Genomic DNA, 21,994 nt, shown 5'->3' with positions numbered 1-21,994 from the left:
GTCTGTCAAATAAATAAAATCTTTAAAAAATAATAAAATCTTTAAAAAAAAAAAAAGTAGGCGTGAAGAGTTTTCCAAAAAAGGGTGGGCAGAGTCTGCAGGTAAGAATAGGGTAAAAGCCACGTGAGTATGTTTAGGAGCTGAACTTCGGGAAGTCCTGAACCAGCGGGAGATGTCAGGCAGGCACCCAGGGGAAGCAAAGAGCTATTTTCAGTGTCAACAGAAGGACAAGGCTTCTTCCTCCAGTCTGACATTTGCATACTTCTCCCCACTCCCTCATCCTATGGGATCCCAAGCCCTGGGGGTCTCGCTGTCAGCCAGGGAGGCTTTGGAAAGAGGGGCTCTGGTCAGGTAAAGGGTCACGGGAGCTAGATGAAGACGAGGCTGTGGACCTCAGGGCAGGAACAGTCCTGGAGCTGCCTGAGCCTCTCCCAGGTCCCTCGGCACCGGGGGTGGCCGGCCGCTTGCCACTGCAGCCGCTGGTTCCTGCAAAGACATGGGGCTGGCTCAGTGGCATGGGGACTCTCCTGGACTCCTGGGATGTTTGCCTCCGTGTGCTCCTTCGACCGTGCCAGAAAAAGCTGTCAAGTCACAATTTATGGCTGTAGTGTATAAAATCGACTATAACCCAAGCTGGATTCAGAATTAGATCTTCGTTATCATGATTATGATCACCAATCTTTTTCTCCTGATTTTAAAAGAAATTAAAATTAAATCATTTTCATGGACCCGAAAGTGTGTGGGCACTGCAGCCTGATAGAGAAGTTGACCCTGAGATGACAGCCGGGCACGACCCCAGAGGCCAACAGAGGGCGACCCAGATCCAGCTCTTAATGTCAGGGAAGGTGACACAGTCACATTCTTGCTGGGCAAACTGGGCAAGTTGCTCATCCCCTGCGTCCCCTTCTCCTCCTGCGGAAGGCAACAACACAGTGGACGTGATTAAGAACAAAGACTGTAGAATCAAGGACGTGCGTGACCCAGCTCCGAGGAGCCTCCATTTCTGCAGTGGAAAACAGAGGTACCCATATTCTTCCCTTCTCTGAGGAACTGGGAGGGCTCTAGGAGCTGCTTTGCGCAGAGAAAATGAAACGATCAGGACATAAGAGCGAATCATTTCGGCAACAGGAATGAATGATCGGATGCTACCAGGAGCATTCCTTTGCTCGTGCGGAACCAAAGAAGTTGGATCCCCAAAGGCATATCCTGCATCATTTGAGTGATGTACAGTTTGGAAAAAAAAAACAAAACAAAATTAAACTAGGGTTTAGAGATAGGCTCCAAGGTGAGTAAAGCTATAAAGAAAACTCTAGAATGGATTGCCATAAAAGTCAGGAAGGTGGCTTCCTTTCTGGGGAAGGGAGGGGTTACGGCTAGGAGGAGTGTGGGGGCCCTGGGGCGCTGCCCAGGTTCTGTTCCCTGCCTGGGTGGTGACTATTTTGGGGTGTCTCTTCTCCAAACATTTGTTAACCTGTTTGTAGATGTTTTAGGCAGTTCTCTGTAGGTATAATTCAAATCTTTAAAAAATATAGCATAATTTTAAAAATGCAACAGAATAACTGACAATAATAGCAAACACTGATTGAGTGCCCATTACATGCCTGTTACATTCTCCGAGTCTAAGCACAGAGCTTGGCACACAGTAGGCAATTCACAAAGGAGAGTATTTAAAGCTACCGCTATTTTTGTCATCCTCATCCCATACGATGGCGTCAATGCCCCTTGTCTCAAAAGGGCTTGTGAGGTCTGAACGAGCGCCCCCATGTAAACCACCCACTTGCACCCAGCACACAGTAGGTGCGTGACTGTTGGCAGGTGTTCCTTCTGCTTGTCCCAGACTCATAGACACTTCTCCGGCTAAATAAACCCTCCCGAAATCCCCAACCGACAAGCTAATCCTTTCCCAGGCCCGTGCCCTTTGCATGCCCGCCCTCACCAGCTGCCCACGGAAAGAATCCGGCTGACAGCTTGTCTCCATCCTCGCTTTGATCCCCCTTCTGCCCAGTCCTGCCTGGTGAGCTCATGCCCCAGTCAGGCCTTCCATCACCTGTTCTGTGAGCCTGGTTCCGGGCCGGGTGGGGGTGGGGAGAGATGCCTCTGTCTGGAACGGTCTTGCCTTTGCCGTCCATGCCACCGGCCCCTGGTGGGGGGCAAGGGTTCCCGTGACCCTCATCTCAGCTTCAACAAAGTGCCACGCTTCTCTTCATGGACTATTTGCATCCAAAAGAGAAACTGGAGATTCAGCAGAGTTTTAAGGCCAGAAAGGCTTAGCCAAAGATGGAGGCCCTAGCTGGTGAGCTTAATAAAATAATAAAAAATAAATCTATAATGGGAAAATTTGGGGTCTGAGACAGGTAGGTGGGAGAGAAGCTGGAGGGGGTGGACAGAGAGGGCCTCCCTAGAGAGTACTAATACTGACTGCCATGTACTTGTTGCATACCTACTGTGCGCCAGGGTCCTCAAATCCACAGCACCTCGTTTTCACAAAGCACTTAGCATTATACCCATGTCATAGGTTAGATATGACGATAGCAGCTTCCACTACTAAGCATCTACGAGGGGTCAGGGGCTGTGCAGAGGTCTCCAGATCCTTCCAGCAGTCTGAAGGGCAGAGCCTATCAGGGTCAGGAGGCAGGCTCGCCCAGAGCCAGCAGCTAGTATGGGCCAAAGGCAGGGTTGGAACCCAGATCTGTGCAGGCCCAATGCCTCTTGTTCTGATACACCTGTCCCGAGAACCCTATCTGGCACTGGGATTCCCTGCTCAGGTTTGCAGTGAGCAGGGCTGCTCCCTTTTAAATGGAAGGAAATTACTAACCTTGTAAATGTGAGAATAACTCCCTGGACAGACCCCAGAAGAGAGCTCTCATATAATAATCCCTGCCCTGGGAAAGCACTGTCAGTGGGAAACAGTCTAGTCTCTAGAACTTGGCCTGGGGGTCTGATCAGTTCCGGTTCAAATCCCATTTCTGTGAAATCTTGCCATTTGCGATGACGTGGATGGAACTAGAGGGTATTATGCTGAGCGAAATAAGTCAATCAGAGAAAGACAATTATAATCTCTCTGATATGAGGAATTTGAGAGGCGGGGTGTGGGGTTGTGGGGGTAGGGAAGGAAAAAATGAAACACGATGGGATCGGGAGGGAGACAAACCATAAGAGACTCTTAATCTCACAAAACAAACTGAGGGCTGCTGGGGTTTGGGGGGGATAGGAATAGGGCAGTTGGGTTATGGACATTGGGGAGGGTATGGGCTATAGTGAGTGCTGTGAAATGTGTAAACCTGAAGATTCACAGACATGTACCCCTGGGGCAAATAATACATTATATGTTAATAAAAATAATTTAAAAAGAAAGAAAAATCCCGTTTCTGCCACCTGCTGGGTGTGCGACCCTGGGCATCTCTTTTTTGCTTCTCCATCTCTGCATCTGGAGAGAGAGGATCCTAACAGTATTCCCTTTGCATTCTTGGAATGTTTCAATGGCATCATGTGTGTTAGCGAATGCCACTCCACTTCCTTCTGCATGCCCCCTTGTTCACTCCACTCTGGTCACAGTGGTGACCACTCCCACCTCAGGGCCTTTGCACGTGCTGTTCCTTCTGCCTGGAAGGCCTTCCCCCCAGTTGTCCACATGTCTACCTCCTCACTTCCTTCAGATTCCTGTTCAGATGTCACCTTCTTTGTGTCACTTTCCTTGAAAAAAATAACAAAATCCCACCCCCGATCTTGCCTTCTTTCCCTAACACTTACCTCGCATCTGACAAATTACAGATTTATTTGCCTAATGTCTGTCTCCACACAGCAGGATGTTGTTTCCATGAGAGGAGGGACCACATCTGCTTTGTTCGTTGCGTCTCCCCGGCGCCCAAAACATTGCCTGGCACGTGCTCAATAGTAAGTGCTCGACACATATTTATTGAATGAATGGATTTTTTTAAAAAGGAACTTAGAATCATGCTCAGCACATCATAAGCACTCAGAAATGCTGGCCACCATGATCGTTAGTATATTAAGTATTTTCTGAGACACCTGCCCTCGAGGCAAGCAGTCTAAGAAGCTGACATAAGGCAAACCTGGGTCAAATCCTGCTGTGTGATCTTGACTAAATCACACCACCTGTCTGAGCCTCGGTTTCCCCACCTATAAAGTGAGGGTAGCCAAAGCTGGCTTTTCAGGGACTTGGGAGGATTCAGTAATAATACCAGCTCCCTTTTCCATGAGTTCTTTCGGGGTGTCAACAACGATGCTATCTCTTTAACTTGCACGATTTCGCCTAACCCTCACCCTTGCCCCAGGGGGAGGCCCTCTTGTGAGCTGCATTTTCCGCTGAAGCAGCTGGAGTTTGGAGAAGCTGTGAGATTGTCCAGGGCCACACAGCCGGAAGAGGCAGGAGCTGTTCCTTCTGGGACACTGGGCGGGAACCCTCGCGGGCCCCCCCGCCCCCCCTCCCCCGTCAGAAGTCAACATCTGACTCCTATGGTACCTTTGTCCCTCCGACAGCAGAGACCGCCCAGGGCTCCTCAATCCCACTTCCCCGGGCCCAAGGTCTAGGGCTTACCCTCCTGTCCCGGCACCATCCCCATAGCAGCGCCGGCTCCTGGCGTCCTGGGCAGGCCATTCACACCTCACACAGACCGTGTGGCCCTGGGTCAGGTACCTTGTCCACTGGGTGTGAGGCGCCTTCACCTGTCGGCAGCTGCCTGGAACGGGCCCCAGCTGGAACTGAACACAGTACCTGCAGCCACACAGGGAGACACCACCCGAAGCACCTGTGAGCATTTATGGGGCACCTACTGCATACCTAGCCTTCTGTAGGCCCAGCTTGGCAGAATTTCTGCCTGAGAATAGAAACCTTTTGCGTGGCACTCTTCATCAACAGGTCACATACAACAAGAGACTTGGCTCAAGTCTTTAAAACCAACATCATTGAGAACTTCCCTGCATCAAGTCTCGTCTAAGCATCCCATCCAAAAGGCTGGGTGGTTTGTTTCTCGGTCTGTGTCCCAGTCTCATGCCAGCCCCAGAAGGGCAGGAACTCCTGTTTGTTCTGGCCACGGTCAGGTCCAGCTCCTAGAATAGTCTCCCGCTCATAAAAATGCGCTGAATGAACCATTTAATACAGAAACCTGGAGAGGTAGGTGTTGCCCCACTTTACAGATTAGGAAACTAAGCATCAGAGAGAGAGAACTCGCCTGGAGTCACACAGCTACTAAGGGGCGGTGCCTAAAATGGAACCACCTAAACCCAAAAAAGCCCCAAGTGACACTCCGAAGCGCGCCACGGCGTTCTAGAACAGATCCGATTTTACAGAAAAGATGTGTCGTGAGAAGTATTTAAAAGGGCAGTTCCCCATTCTGGAGAATCTGAAATAAGAGCCGGTAACAATTTTCCTTCTACCCAACTTTGTCTACAATTAGCAGTCCACGCCACCCCCGCCCCCATCCCGCCGGAAGAGACGCAGCCGGTCAAGGACTCCGGGGAGACTCGGCGTGGGGCTGCTGCCCCCTGGTGGCTGCGGCCTCGGGGAGGCCCGCGGAGCCGACCCTTCGCCAGGACAAGCCCGAGCTGCCCTCAGCTTCCTCTCTGAGCTGCAATTCCTGCCCTCGCCCTGGGAACACCCTACAGTGTTCCTGTCCTTTCTTGTTCTTCGCTGTAGCCGCAAGGCCTAGCCCAGTACCTGACATATAACAGGCGTCCAATAAACATGCAGTGAAGAAATGAACGAATGAAGGAAGGAAGGAAGGAATGGAGTTGAATGGAGACCAAATATTAAGGGCTTCAAATTCCATGTTAATGAGCTTACAAATGTCACAGGACAAGAAATGGGGAGACACTGATGCCATCAAAGTAAGAGACCGAGAGACATGACAGCAATTTAATCCAAGGAGAAACGTTCACCAATTTTAGCTTGACTGTGGGTTCATTTGCATTAACTTACCCTACTGTCTCCTGCTTCTTGAGGACACCTCGCTTTTTCCGCTCCTTCCCATAGCTGTCAGTGGTTATCAGAGCAGGGACTGCGGACCAAAGAGAAAAGGGAGTTAGGTGACCCAGCACCCCCTGGACTACGACACCACAGGAAACAGGGTTAGGTCTTGCTGGTGTTTGAGCTCTTTATATGGCAGCCCAAAGGGGAATGTGGGATCTTGCCCTAGGGGTCCTCACTAGACCCCTTTATGTGATGCTGGAAGGCAGGGTGAGACCGAGCTCTGCCACTCAGGGCCTAGCAGAGAGGTTGCACAGTGGGCCTCAAAAAAAGATTTTCAACAGAATAATTTATTTTTTTTTAAGATTTTATTTATTGGGGTACCTGGGTGGCTCAGTGGGTTAAAGCCTCTGCCTTCGGGTCCTGGGATGGAGCCCCGCATCGGGCTCTATGCTCAGCGGGGAGCCTGCTTCCCCTTCCTTTCTCTCTGCCTGACTCTCTGCTCATTTGTGATCTCTGTCTGTCAAATGAATAAATGAAATCTTTGAAAAAAAAATTTTTTTAAAGACTTTATTTATTTATTTATTTCAGAGAAAGAGAACACATGCATGTGAGTAGAGGATGGGCTGAGGGAAATGGAGAGAATCCTCAAGCAGACTCCCTGCTGAGTGTTGAACCCAACTCAGATCTCGATCTTACTACCAGAGATCATGACCTAAACTGAAGTCAGAAGTCAAACGCTCAACCAACTGAGCCATCCAGGTGTCCCTCAAATGAATGATTTTGATGAATGGATAAGTGAGTAAAAATAAGTGAGTAAAAAAAAAATTCACTCATAGCTGAGTGAACTGAGGAAGAAGAAAGAAAGAAAGAAAGAAAGATGGGGAGATGGGAGGATGGAGAAAGGCAGAGAGAGAGAGATGATTGGTAGAAGAGCTGATGAATGGAAGGAAGGATGGATGGAGAGATGACAGGTGGATGGAGAGATGAACGGATAAAAGAAATAGATGGACCAAAAGGTGGACAGATGTGTGGATGGATGGAAGAAAGGAGGTACAGAGGGATAAATGGATAAATGAATTAATAAATGAATTAATAATTAATAAAATAATTAACATTTTGTTGGGCCAACTTCCAAGTGTCTTGTTCCAAGAAAACAAAGAAGAGGAGAACAAGAAGTCGGTCCAGAAGAGAACAGAGATTCCTCGGGAAAATAAAGAAGCCAAAGGACATCCCTACCTCTCCCCGTTCCCCGAGTGATGGAGCTGAATCAAAGATTTGCTATTGAATTAATGCTTGTGACCTAGATGAGGGCCACACCAGGGCATCCCAGGCCCCTCTCCATGCTGTTGCTGTAGAAACTGGGTTTGGTCTTTGTCGCAGCACACTTAATACACAATTTCCCTTCCCTCCTCTCTTCCAGCATGCATAGTGCTTCTTTTGGTGCAGCCTACAGTGAGGAGAGTCCAGAAAACCCCAGGTTCCAGCTCTCCCTCTTACAGCTGATTGGTCCTGGTCAAGTCACCACACCTTTCTGAGCCTCGGCCTCTGGATAATATTAGAACGTATCCATCCAGTTATGGTCAGAGCTAAATAAGGTGATTTACAACCAGCCATGCCTCTTGGGCAAGTTTTGTGCCTTCTTGAGTTTTGGGTTCCCGTTCTGTAAAGTGGGAATAATAACATTGGCCTCACAGAGTCAAAGAATGTGGCAAAGTGGCTGGAACCCAGTAGGAGCCCTCGGGATGGTCTTCCAGAAAACTGACGTCCATGCAGGAAATGAGCCAGGCAAGGCCAGATGTGGTGGCAAGGGAAAGGGAGAAGGATTTCTGCCATCCCCTTTTCCATCACCCTAGTCTAGCCACCATCCTCCCTCGTTTGCTCCCCTGGGTTCCCGGCTGCCCTCTGACCCGTTTCAGTCAGCTGCCCTCACAACAGTCAAATTATCCTTTAAAACTTAGGCAGAGGGGTGCCTGGGTGGCTCATGGGTTAAGCCTCTGCCTTCGGCTCAGGTCATGATCTCAGGGTCCTGGGATCGAGCCCCGCATCGGGCTCTCTGCTCGGCAGGGAGCCTGCTTCCCTTCCTCTCTGTGCCTGCCTCTCTGCCTACTTGCGATCTCTCTCTCTCTCTCTCTCTCTGTCAAATAAACAAATAAAATCTTTAAAAATAAATAAATAAATACAAGAAAACTTAGGCAGAGGGGAAAAAAAAAACCAGAAAACAACAACTTAGGCAGAGGGAGGAAGGAGATGAGGGCCCAGGAGCCAAGAGCAGTGAGCTTAAGGACATGATGAGGAGCTTGGGTTTCGCCCTCAGGGCGCTGGGTAGCTGCTGGGAAATTGAAAGCAGGAGGGTGACACCATGGTAAGATTTGCTGTAGGACCACCTCCCCTCCCACCAGGCTACAGTTGGGGGAGAGACCGGAAGGACCATTTAGCCTTTCTGTCGTTCTTTTAGCCCCTCAGGAAAACCACTTGCCCTGTGTTGGTGAGTTTCTTTCTTTCTTTTTTAATTTCACTTTCTTTTATTTATTTGTCAGAGAGAGAGAGCACTAGCAGGGGGAGCAGCAGGCAGAGGGGGAAGCTGGCTCCCCGATGAGCAAGGAGCCTGATGCGGGACTCGATCCCCAAGACTGTGGCATCAGGACCTGAGGTGAAGGCAGAGGCTTAACCGACTGAGCCACCCAGGCGTCTGGCCTTGGTCAATTTCTTCTGTATAATGGGCATCGCCTGTTTTTTGTAGTGCTATATAGAAGCTCTTCGTCGGGGTGTGTATGTAGCCCACATCTACAGTTCTGCCCGCCTTACATCCATCTCCCCAGTTATCCTTTGAAAAATGCCTCTCCCTATCCTCCCTGTCAGGTGGGGCTAACCACACCCCCAGCTGCAAAGGGAGCACATGTCCTCGCCTGGCCCATCAGGATAGTCCATCACTCTAGCCTTACTGATTGGCTTAGCAGTAGATACATGCCCAGGTCAAGTCGATGAGACTTTGTCCTAGGACGTTGGCTGAAACTTATGCTTTCAGCTGCTGGGCTAGTTGGAGACAAGGCCAGTATTACCAAAGGCCATTAGAGGGGGAGATGCTACCTGAGAATGAGGTCAACTGGGGGAAAACAGAGCTGAGATGGAAAGAGATTCCTGGAACTGTTGCTTGAGTCCCTGGATCCAGCCATGCCTGAATGCAGCCCCTAGAGTTTTCGTTCCATGAGCCACACATTCTTGCTTAGGTCAATTTAACCTGGGTTTCCTACCACCTGCATACAAACCAAGTCCTGACTGATTTACACCAGAAGATGAGTAGAAAAAAGATAGGAGATGCCCAGAGGAAGTCAGAGTTTCTTCCCTCATTCATAAGGTTAGGAGAGCAAATCAAGGTAAAGGAAGATAAAGTTCTACCCTAAAATCGGACCCCACACTCATGGAGGGCTCTCAAGTCCAGCCAGGGAGTTCCCACTGACAGCTGCCCTACCCCAGTGGCCACTCCAACTCACCTAAAGACTGTTGGCACTCCGCTCCCTGGTGGCTCCAGTAATCCACACACCCAGCCCGCTCTTCCAGCGGGGGGCAGGGAGCACCCCCGTTCCTTGGCTCCTGCAGGACACGCCTCCGGCGGATGCGAGAGGAGATCTGGCAGGGTTTGACACAGCAACTCCAGCCACTCCACTCTGCCACAACACAGGAGACCACTGGAAGAGAAGGCCATGGGGGGGAGGGGTGTGTGGTCTCCAAGGTCATGTCTATGGAATTTGGCCGGCCAGCAGCCAGGTCTTCATCCTCCCCACAAACCAGAGCCCCCCCCGCCCCAAACCCCACCTAAATACCACTAGAACTCTTGCAAACCTGAGTTCATGCCTTGCTTGAACACTTCTCTATAACAACGGTTTATACGTCTAACGTAAACCTCAAATCCCATGGTTTATTTACCCATGATCCCACCACCGACCATTTGGGTTGTTTCCTTCACTCATTCCTCCAACAAACATTTCTCAAGCTCTTTTTTTTTTTTTTAAGATTTTATTTATTTGACAGACAGAAACACAGCAAGAGAGGGAACACAAGCAGGGGGAGCATAAGAGGGAAAAAGCAGGCTTCCCCCTGAGCAGGGAGCCTGATGCAGGGCTCGATCCCAGGACCCCGGGATCATGACCTGAGCTGAAGACAGACGCTTAAGGACTTAGCTACCCAGGCGCCCCCATTTTCTGAGCTCTTAGCGGCACCAGATCTCAACTCAGTTTCTTCCTTCATCACACAGGAATAAGAACAATATTCATCGGATAGGGTGGCCTCGAGGATTCAGAGAGCTTTGAGCATAAAGCATTTGCTCCTGGCACACAGCAAGTGCTCAGCAAACACTATCTTCTACAGTGGTGAAATAAACCACAGGGATGCGACCAGCAGTATGGAGTGGAGAGAAGCCCCTTGCCAAAGCTGTTTCTGGTGTGACAGTATTTACATACAGTCTTAGAACCCACAAAACAGGGACGCCTGAGTGGCTCGGTCAATTGAGCATCTGCCTTAGGCTCAGGTCATGATTCCAGGCTCCTGGGATCGAGTCCTGAGTCCGGCTCCTTGGTCAGCGGGGAGCCTGCTTCTCCCTCTGCCTGCTGTTCCCTCTGCTTGTGCTCTCTCTCTGACAAATAAATAAATAAAATCTTCAAGAAAAAAAAGAACCTGCGAAACAGTGCTATACAGTGTTTAAGAATTCATACGGTTCTCATATGTAGGGGAATATGTACGGTCGCTCCTCCCGTTCACAGATTCTGCGCTTGCCCATTCACCTCTAGTTAAAAATTGATTTGTAACCCCCAAATCAACACCCTAGGTGATCTGGCAGTCATTCACAGACATGTGCAGAGTAGCAAACACTTTTAAGTCACCCGGCATCCATGTTCCCAGCTGAGGTCGAACAGGTCCGACCTGCCTCCTTGGATGGAGGCTGCAGGCGGCAGGTGAAACACCAGGAGACCGAGCTCCACGGCCAAGTTCAACCGGGTCTGAACCCCAACCCCGGCCCCTGGTAGTGGGGCGGCTTCGGGCCAGCCACTTCACACATCCAAACCTTGTTTTTCTCTTTTGTAAAACGAAGAAAATAGAATCTACCAAAATGAGTTGTTTTAGGATTTAAGATTATGACGTTTGTGACATCTGGGTGCACCCATTTCCCCCAGAAGCAATGGCTCCGAATTCCTTAATTCAGTGTTTGCTGTAATTTCATGGAACGTAACTACTGTGAATCATGAGGACAGGCTCTCTCTCTCTGTCTCTCTCCATCTCTCTCTCTCTCTATCTATATATACACACACACATCAATTGTATATATTTATGTATGTAAACACATGTATACATATGCACGAGAATTGTACATACCAAATTCAGCAGAGTAGTTACCTCTGAGAAGGAAGGAGGGCTACTGGGGTGGGGGAGAGGAACACAGAAGGACCAGGGGCATTCATCAAGATTTGCTTGTGAGCTTTCCATATTACTCTCTCTGCACCAGAGTCTGTCTGAAATAGCTCTCACACTAGAAGAAGGGAGGCGCTGGGTGTCCGTGTCCTTGAGATTCTCCTGTGCCTACCACAGCTGAGGGCCTAGTGGCGAGTATTTTCTGATGATGGAGCCCCTGGGACCTCCAGTATCTTCATCCACGTCCACAGTCCCAGATCAGGACTGGACCGAGCCAGAGAAGGCCATCAAACTGGAACACAGGATCTGAGGACTTTACCAGGAAGAGAATTTCTACAGATGTGCCAGCAAGCCAAGGGTCACACACACACACACGCGGGCGCACGCGCGCACGCACACGCTCACACAGGTTCTCACACACCAAGGCAGCTCCTGCAGTCAGAATTCACTCACTCGCTCCACAAGTATTTACCAAGGGTCTGCTGTGAGCCAGGCACTGTCCTGGGTGCTGGAAACACAGAAAGAAAGATAAAGTCTGTCCTCATGAAAAGTACTGATCAGCTATGAACATGGCCCAGTTCAGCAACACGAAAATGTGGGAGGAAAAAAAGTGTGCATCCTTGAACTGATGGAATGAGGTTATTGTGTTACAAAAACAGACAGCCTCGCTTCTGACACCTCAGGAAGCCACGGACTTCCTGCAAGGATCTCAGCTCTTAGCAGAGTTGAAATGCTCAGAGGAAGGAAGGAGGGAGGGAGGGGGGAATAAAGTATGCTGAGCTCACCATCATGGATTACTTTCACCACCCACCTAATAATGGCATGAATGATGTCACTGGTGCTGGACCAGGCAAACCTCATATTGACCTCCCGTGGTCCTCGCGACAGTCTTAGAAGGCTGTGCTCTCCCAGTTCCTTCTCTGTCCTCTGCCCTTGGGAAACCTGTGCATCACAGCGGCTCCCCAGCCTGTGGCTGCCAGTTGAGTTCAGGCAACCGGGGAGGGGGGCACACCAGCGGGGAGGAAATTGCAGCCCACACCCCCAGACCCCCCGCACCCCTGCCTCAGCCTTGCTCCTGGATGGGAGAGAGCCTCAGCCATGGATCCTGCTCTCACGAGGCTCCTGAAGACCATTTCTTCCCTCTCCCCGGCCCTCGCCTTTGTGAATAGAGCCCTCATCAAATTCTCTTCCATTGAACTGTTCTGGGCGTACCATCTGTCGCTTGCCAGGACCCTGGCTCCAAATGTATGTGCACTATTGTCAAACCCATCTCGCAGGGAAGGCAAGTGGGGCTTAAGGGGGTGGAATGTCAGTCGAGGCAAGGCGTTGGCGTCAGACAACTTGGATTCCAACTGCAGTCTCCCAGGATTGGTGCAGCGAGAAATGAGAAGCACTGAGCAGATCGCAAGTGCTCGGTACAACAGGGGTCTTGATGCATTTATTCAACAACTCTTTAGGGCCTACTGTGTGCTAAGCCCTGGCCTGGGTGCTGGGAACACAGAGGAGCAAAGCAGAAAAAGCCCTGCCCTCCAGCGGCTGACACTCTGTGGGGGAAACAGACAATAAACAGTACATTATTTCATTACAGTGATTGACGGCCCTGACAGCAAAGCAAAATACGAGGGACAGTGGTGGGGTGATTAGACACGTATTGATGGAGCAGCCGCCGATGGCTCCCATGACAGAGGACATCTGAGGAGCTGGGGGAGGGGGCTAGGGATGCATCTGGGAGGAAAGTGTTCCAGGTAGAGGGAACCGGCAGTGCAAAGGTCCTGCGGCAGCTCAAGCTTAGATGCCAAAGGGACAGTGAGGAATACAGTGTGGCAGGAGCCAAACACGCAGAAGGAGCGAGGTAGGAGGGCGTGTCCGAGAGGGGGGAACGGTGACAGCTTCCAGGGCTCTGAGGACTACTGGAAGGAATCTGGATTTTATTCTAATCATGAGGAGTAGCCATTGCCAGTCTCTGAGCAGAGGAGAGACGACGTCATCACATTTCAGGTTGGAACGGGATGTCTCTGGCTGCTGGAGGGGGATGAGGGCGGAAACAGGGGACCCGCCAGAACACTAATGCAGGTGTGCAGACGGGAGAGGATCGTCTACCGTAGAAGGAGCTGCTAGAAGAAGTGAGTTCTGTGTCACTGGAAGTGTTCGCAGGGTTTCTGGACAACCTGGCAGGGAGACTGCAGATAGCACTCAGGCCCTGGCTTGGCAGCTGGACCCAGGCGAAGCACCAACGTCCCACCATGATCCCCTGCCCTGCCTTGCCGGGCCCGCCAAACAGGAAAGAGAGATTTTGCAGGAAATTAAGCAGGCGCCACCTTACAAATATTCTTCCCATGTTGCTGGCATCTGTGAAGTCACCAAGGAAGACGCACACACTTCACCTAAGACTGGGGTCATGACCTTAATACACTCATGGGATTATTTGTATCTCATCAGCCTTCCCCGGTAGAATGTCAGCGCCACGGAAGCAAGGTTCTCGTTCCCTGCTGAATCCCAGCGCCAAGCACAGTTCCTGGCACACAGGGACTCGGTGAGTAATAAATGAGCGGAGCAAGTCTTGCCTTAGCAACAAACGAAATGCGACCGCAGGTTGGCATTGCAAAAAGACACCACAAGATGGCAGTGTTTCTCAAAACAAAGGCCGCCCCACTCTTTCAGAGTAAAGGAGAAATTCTAGCTTATCAGTGCAGCTTAAAAAGAGGTGTGGGGATGGTTTAAGGTTGCTCACCCAGCCCTGGAGATCCGGATAACCTCGTGCCATCTGAGCCTGCTGGAGCCAGACCGAACTTCCTACAGTCCCCTTAAACCCCCTGCCCCTACTTGCACAGCCCCAAGCTTCTGGGGAAAAGGGTTTCTGGATGATTCGAACCCCACCTTCTCCTCTGAACTTTATTGCCCAGCCCCCTATCTGTCCATCCTTCTCAGTGCCCACCAAAAAGACTTTCCTGGAACGCAGTTCTAGCTCCAGCCTGTTGCCTGAAATCCTTTGGTGTTTCCTGTCTCCTATTGAGGTGGTTCACAAAAGGTCTTTTTTGATAGTGGATCAGAGAGATCCCCAAGCCTAGTAGCCGAAAGTCTTAAGTGTTCCTGCAACATATCCGCAGTCCCTCCCTCCCTCCTCCTCCCATTTACTATCTCAGCACGCTTTCAGTTGAATTCCTTGAAATGCACGGTCTCCCACAGCTCAACTTTGACCAGCGATCATTTCTGCCCATCCCTGCCTCCCTATCCTCAACTTCTGGTCATACCATCTCAAGTTTTCTTTTGAGGAACCAACCCTCTCCACTCTCCATCTACATGATCTGGATAGGGCTGACCTCACTCTTTCCTACGATGCAGTATGTGACCCAGACACAGCCAACTGCATATTCCTTCTCTCTAGGCACAGAGATTGATTGGATCAGAGATGAGCATGTGACTCAACGGGGCCCAACAGAACCATCCCTCGGATTTGGGCTGGAACAACTGGGACAAGGATGCTCTCATTTCACTAGATACACCAGTTTGGAGCGAGGTACTCTCTTTGCCACCACTTGGTGACAGTATGCCTGAAAGTGAAGCTAACACAAGCAGAGCTGAAAAGGGGAAAGGATAGAATCCTGATGCCATCCTTGGAGTCCTTGGATCCAGCCATGCTTGAAGCCAAAACCCATCGAGTGTTTCCCAGTTACCGGAGCCAAGAAGCCCCCTTGCTCATTTATATCAGTATGAACGGTACCACAACCTTAAGAGCACTGATTAGTAAAATGAAGACACTAGGGCGTGAATGAGGACATTGATCCTTACAGCAGAATTAAAAAGAGTATAAAATACACAAACATATTTGGTAAAGAACATGGAAAATGTGAAGCCGGTTTCTATCCTTCAAGGCCTTACTAATAGCTTCAGCCCCCGCCCCCTCCCTGCCTTCACCCCATCCTCACCAGTCACTGCTAAGGCTCATCTTGCTCTGACTGAAATTCCTTATTTCTTTCATAGCTACCCTGTCTTCCACAAGAAATAGACTGTAAGCTGGAAGGAAACCAGAGCTCCATCTTTCTAGCCCCGGCTGCTTCCAGCTGGGCTGGGCACACAGCAAGTGGCCACCTAGGGCCCTGAACTGGATGTGGGAAATGTCAAGGGCTCCTCTTTCACCTGTACGGCCAAGCCTCCCTCTGCCAACACGCCAAAGTGCCTCCCACCCTTGAGCAACCATATAATAGACTGCTGGGTCCCCATCCCAGGTCCACGGCTTCACAGCTGGGCAACTCACAGCAGGGCGCTCCCTCTCTGGGTCTCTGTTCTTCATCTGTAAAATGGACGTGACAATACCATCTATTCTATAGGACAGTTTTGAGGCTTAAAGGAGATAATTTATTTAAAGCACTTACGACAGTACCTCCCTGGCACTTGGTGTTTGTTTACTCGGTAAATGTTCGGGAAACCCTAGTCACCTTCAACATCTCTGCCCGCTATAATCAATTACTGAAGTTAGTAAATTTTAACTCCTTTTCATGAATAAACATACACTCAGGGCGCCTGGGTGGCTCAGTCCGTTAAGCGTCCGACTCCTCATTTCCGCTCAGGTCATGGGATCCAGCCCCGTGTTGGGCCATGTTCAGCACGGAGTCTGCTTGTCCCTCTCCCTCTGCTTCTCCCACCTTTCTCTTGCTCTCTCTCTCTCTCAAAGAACGAAGGAAAGAAAGAAAGAAAAGAAAGAAAGAAAAAATCTTTCTTCAAAAAGAAGAAAACACATACTCTTTTCTCTTTATCCTCCTCATCTCTTGCCTCCTGACTGGTCCCCATGTCCCCTCCTGCCCTGCTCCTCTGGGTGATGGGAAAGTGAACCTCAACCTCTGCCCAGTCCAGATGCAAGTACAAATCCTAGGCTTGTGTCTTTTTGTTGCCTTCAAAAGGAGCAAAACAAAGAGGAAGGCAAGTTTTGAGGCTCCTGGCCCCATGAGCCCAAGTCCTTTATGAAAAGGAAAACTACGAGAGCTGATACCATCATGTGATTCTGTGGGTGTGGGTAAGACTGTGGGAAAGTGGACCCATCCCTCTGCCTGGTCCTCTTCCTGGGGCCCCCCACTCCTGGGCTGTGGCAGGGGAGCCCCTAGGGTACCGGGAAACCAGGGATGTCAGACCCAAATTCTGAATGACCCCATGGCTGCACACAGTTTCTGCACAGAAAGCAGATGAGGACAAAAGCTGTCCCCAAACAGTCCTTTAGCAAATTTAATCTAGGGGAGCCTCATTTGCTGTGATTTAGGAACACACCACACCCCAAAATACTTTTTCCCCTCGCTGTTGCCTGAATGTCTATCGTTTGCCATTCAGCCTCATGGGAAGCTAGCGCTGGGAGCTAGAAGACACAGGATCAGATCCAGATCTAAAACCTGCTGGATCACCTTGGCTGGCCAAAATCTTCTCTTCTGAGGGAGGCTTTTCTCCCCTGCTGAACCCCAGCATGCTGGGAGAAAGTCAGATTTGATGAGACACCCAGTGCAGCCCATGGGCACAGAGTAGGTGGGTAGGTGATCAATAAATGTTAGGTCCCTTCAATTTTGAATTTTTTCTTAAAGATATTATTTATTTATTTGACAGAGATCACAAACAGGCAGAGAGGTAGGCAGAGAGAGAGAGGAGGAAGCAGGCTCCCCGCTGAGCAGAGAGCCTCACGTGGGGCTGGATCCCAGGACCCTGAGATCATGACCCGAGCCGAAGGCAGAGGCTTCAACCCACTGAGCCACCCAGGCGCCCCCAATTTTGAATTTTTAAAAAAGTGTCCTCTCTTTGAAATGCAAATTCCTGGAGGAAGTCCCACTGGTGTCTCAGAGGGAAGAGTTCCTTGACTTTTCTCCCTGACAAAGGGAAGTTGGATCGCAGGGTGTCATGATCTAGATTTTTGTCCCCAGTGGGCCTGAAAATTTACTTCTAGAGTATAAAAAGAGTAGAGTCCTCCCACTTACAGACTCAAAAACAGTCTCTTGGGGGACGCCTGGGTGGCTCAGTGGGTTAAAGCCTCTGCCTTTGGCTCAGGTCATGGTCCCAGGGTCCTGCGACCCAGCCCCACATCAGGCTCTCTGCTCAGCAGGGAGCCTGCTTCTCCGCCCCTGTCCCCCCCTCCCCTCTGCCTACTTGTGATCTCTGTTAAATAAATAAATATATAAATAAAATCTTAAAAAAAAAAAAAGGCAGCCTCTTGGACATCTGGCTGGCTCTGTCAGTGGGGCGCCCCTCCAGCACCGCCCCCCATCCTTGCCCCAGTCCCGCTAATTTTTTTAAAATTTTAAAAATATTTTATTTATTTATTTGAGACTGAGAGAAAAAGAGAACTCGGGCTGGGTGAGGACAGAGGGAGAGGGAGAATCCCTCTGTCTCAATGTGGGGCTCAATCCCAGGACCCTGAGATCATGACCTGAGCTGAAGACAGAGGCCTTAACCCACTGAGCCACTCAGGCGCCCCCAATCAATTTTTAACATAAGAACGGCCCATGCAATATGTAGGATATATTTAGACTAAAAAATATTACTTACCTGAAATTTGAGTCTAACTGAGCAACCTGTATTTTTATTTGCTAAATCTGGCCACCCCAGTCCCACCCAAGAGCCCTCGCCTCCCTCGCACCCCTTGACGCTTCCCCAGCCCCTCGGACCGCCTACGCGCCTCCTCCCTTATACTCCTTCGCGCCCCAGGCGCCCTCCTTACAGGGTGCGCCCCCTCCTCCCTCGCACCCCTCTGTGCCCCCACGCGTCCATTTCCGTTCAGTGCCCTGCATCCCGCACCCGTGCTTGGCAAGCGCCGTTCTTCCCCGAGCCCCCCACCCTCGTGCCGCCCTCCTAGACCTGAGCGCAGTTCTCGTGCCCCCTCCTCCCAAACACCCCTCAAGTCCCCACGCGTGCCTCTCCATTCTGCCCCCCCAGACTCGCGCGCCCCTGTCCACGACCCACGCATCCTTGTCCGCCGGCACCTCCACAGCCCACTCTTATGCGTTGTGTCCTGCGCGTACGAGACCCCCCTTGCTCGCGCCCCTGCACGCCCAGAACCCCTCGGACGGCCTCCTTGCTTCATCCGCCGCGCCCCCAGACTCCCGAGCCGCGGGTGCCCAGAGTTCCCCACCCCCGCCACCCCCCCGCCCCCGCGCCTCCTGCCCCTGGGGCGCACCTGGGCAGACCCGCGCGTAATCCGGGCAGCAGTCCCGTACCGCGCCACACTCCTGGTCGCAGAAGCAGCGCGGGGGCCCGTCGGCGACGCAGGTCGGATCACGGCCCACACAGCAGCGCCCCAGCGCCGCGCAGCCCTGCCCAGGCCATAGCGCGCCCGACGGTCTCCGGGCCCAGGACACCTTCACCACCACCGCCAGGGCGAGCGCCAGGGGCAGGATCCGCGCCGCGCTGCTCAAGGCCATGGCCCGGCTCAGGCTGGGGACCGGATGGACGCCGATGGGACCGACCCTACCTGGCCCGCCCCGTACTGGGGCGGAGGCTACCGGGCAGACCCTCTCCAGACCCACCTCCTACCTGTCACGGAGCTGCTGTCCACCGCCCCCCATTTGTCCTATCCAAACTTCGCACCGCTAGGGGAAACCAAGACAACGGTAATAATGACCGCAATAACTTTGCAGGGTGCCCCACTGCCCCCAGGTTCCAGGGAGACAGAGGAAATACGGAAGTTCATCAAAGCACTGTACTATAATAGATAATAATAGGACTGCATGTTGTTATAGTAATAACAGGAATAGCCACCGGCCATAATCATAATAGCAACAATACCAACAAGAGTTACCAATATTATTAAAATAGTAATAGCCAGAATAATGGCCAGGAAAGGATCCTGCAATCAAATGCTCTACCACTGAGCTATACCCCCACAGGAAAGGATCCTGGGAGCCAAAATGTGTACAAGGCTCTAGATGCATCTTGAGTCCCTTGGATATACCTTCCTTCTTTGCTATATCTCCGACACCTTGATCATTATTTCCTGAATATTTTTCTTTGAATAGACTCACTTTTAAAACTTAAGAGTAGTTTGCTAAAAAAACAAAACAAACAAAGAAAAAAAACGGTATCACTCAAGAAGATGAGAAGACAAGCCATAGACTAAGAGAAGAAAATTGCAAAAGATACATCTGATATCTGAAATTAACAAGAATTCTTAAACTCAACACCAGAAATAAAAACCTTGATTTGAAAATGGGCAAGGGTCACCTGGCTGGCTCAGTCGGGAAAGCAAGTGACCCTTGATCTCAGGGTCATGAGTTGGAGCCCCAAGTTGATTGTAGAGGTTACTTAAAATGAATAAACTGAAAAAAAAAAAAAAGAATAAAAATGGTCAAAAGATTGAAACAGACACCCCCATAGAAGATATTTGGGTTGCAAATAAGCATATGAAAAGATGCTCAACATTATGTGGGAAAAATGGAAATTACATTAGGAAATTGCAAATTATTTTTTCCTTGTGATTTTTACTTTTTTTTTACATTTTTTATTAGTTTATAAATATTATTAGCCCCAGGGGTACAAGTCTGTGAATCGCCAGGTTTACACACTTCACAGCACTCACCATCGCACATACCTTCCCCAATGTCCATAAAGGAAACTGCAATTTAAAACAACAGTGAGATATCATTATGCACCTCACAGAGTGGCTAAAATTCAAAACACTGACAACACCAAATGCTGACAAGGATGTGGAGCCACGGGAACTCTCAGCCATTGCTGGTGGGAAGGCAAAATGGCACAACCACTTTGGAAGACAGGTTAGCAGTTTCTTATACAGTCTTAGCACATGATCTAGTAATTGTGCTCCCTGGTATTTACCCAAATGAGTTATTTACCCAAATGAATTGAAAGTGTATGTCCATTCAAAAACCTTCACATGGATGTTCAAAGCAACTTTATTCATGATTGCCAAAACTGGAAGCAACCAAGATGTCCTTCAGCAGGTGAAGGGTTAAATAAGCTGTGGTAGATCCAGACAATGGAATGTTATTCGACACCAAAAAGAAATGAGCTCTCAGGCCATGAAAAGACATGGAGGAAACTCAAAGGTGTGTTACTAAGTAAAAGAAGACAATCTGAAAAGGCTACATACTATATCATTCTAACCATATGATGTTCTAGAAAAGTCAAAACCATGGAGACAGTAAAAATATCAGGGGTTGGCAGTGTTGGGGAAAAGGAGGGATAAAGGAGCAGTAAAACTATTCTGTATGATATTCTAACAATGGACACATGCCATTGTTCACTGTCAAAACCCATAGAATGTACAGTTAACATCAAGACTGAACCATAATACAAACTATGGACTTTGGGGCCACCTGGGTGGCTCAGTTGATTGGACAACAAATGTCCACATAAGGACAGTATTTAGCTCTATAGAAAGAAGAACTAGGAGAAATAGCTACAAAGGTTAGAAGTGGCTGTCATACCAACTAAGCATAAAGATACCCTCCTAGTAAGACATCGCCAACGCCGAAAGTACAGGGACAACATTCCTTAGCATTTAGATAGCAAAGATCAGAAAGCTTGGCTTTTATTTAAATAGAACTGGAGAGGGTGAGAAGAAAGGGACACTTGAGTATGAAGGTGGTGGACAAGTACATCAGTACAATCTCTGGAGAGCAGTTTGTCAATATCCACTGAAATCATAAAAGCATGTCTCTTTTGACTCGGGAGTCATGGCAGGCACACGTGTACACGAAAACATGAGAAGTTTCTTTGCTACTTCATTGTAATGTCAAATAGTTGCCATCAAAAAAAAAAAGTTGCCATCAATCTCAATGTCCCTCGGTAGGGGCTGGTTACGTCTTTTTTCGTTGTTGTTTTTTTAAAGATTTTATTTATTTATTTATTTATTTATTTGACTACAGAGATCCCAAGTAAGCAGAGAGGCAGGCAGAGGGGGTGGGGAGCAGGCTCCCTGCTGAGCAGAGAGCCCGATGTGGGGATCAATCCCAGGACCCTGAGATCATGACCTGAGCCCAAGGCAGAGGCTTTAATCCACTGAGCCACCCAGGTGCCCCCGGTTACATCTACTATGACCCATCCCATCAGTAGGACATTGTGCAGTCTCCCAAAATAATTCAGCAATTGTTGATATACCTACCTGCAGGATCTTCGAGACACATCGTTAGATGAAAAAGCAAGTGCCTAACAGTGTCTGTAGTGTGTTACCATTTCTGCTTTTTAAGTATGTTTATGTCATATGCTGACATGCACAGCATGTCTCTGGGAAGAGATATAATCCCTCGGTAAGAGAGGTTGCCTTTGGGGAGAGGAGTGAGGTGGTACCTTTGGGAATTTTTACTTCATGCGCACATTACCTGCTCAAATAAATGTGAGAAAGAAGTGAAATGATTGGGGGTGGTGGGTTTTAATCACATGTATAATAAAAGATACATTATACAAAGTATTGATTTACAAATGTTTTAACCACCAAGAAAGAAGAAAGACAGACAGAAACAGAGAGAAAGAGAGGCAGTCACTTTTGATCAGCGTCAAGGGGAGGCAGGGAACCACTCCTGACCATGGCATGTCCCTGAGCCTGCCCCATGACAAAGACCGGCAGCTTCCTGTAGTTTTCAGTCCCCTTTATCTGGCTCTTCTCTGTCCTGCTAGGTTTGGAGCATCCAAGTAACTGGTGACCCAGTTCCCAGGAAATCTCCCTTGCTGTCCTTT

General features: G+C 49.6%; 1 protein-coding gene across 1 annotated transcript; it reads right to left on the bottom strand.

The window, feature by feature from the left end:
* Nucleotides 1-13: 13 nt before the first annotated feature.
* On the bottom strand, nt 14-18,723 carry LOC123926647 (somatomedin-B and thrombospondin type-1 domain-containing protein-like). Its single transcript, XM_045980588.1, has 5 exons — nt 18,480-18,723; nt 9,421-9,615; nt 5,939-6,017; nt 4,559-4,735; nt 14-486 (listed from the first exon to the last, which is right to left on the bottom strand). Exons 1-5 carry the CDS (start codon nt 18,721-18,723, stop codon nt 369-371), a joined length of 813 nt encoding a protein of 270 aa, XP_045836544.1. The 3' UTR covers nt 14-368.
* Between the last annotated feature and the right edge of the window lie 3,271 nt (nt 18,724-21,994).

This window comes from Meles meles, chromosome 16, assembly GCF_922984935.1.
Source record: "Meles meles chromosome 16, mMelMel3.1 paternal haplotype, whole genome shotgun sequence".
NCBI lineage: Eukaryota > Metazoa > Chordata > Mammalia > Carnivora > Mustelidae > Meles > Meles meles.
This window is presented reverse-complemented; position numbering and strand designations above follow the sequence as displayed.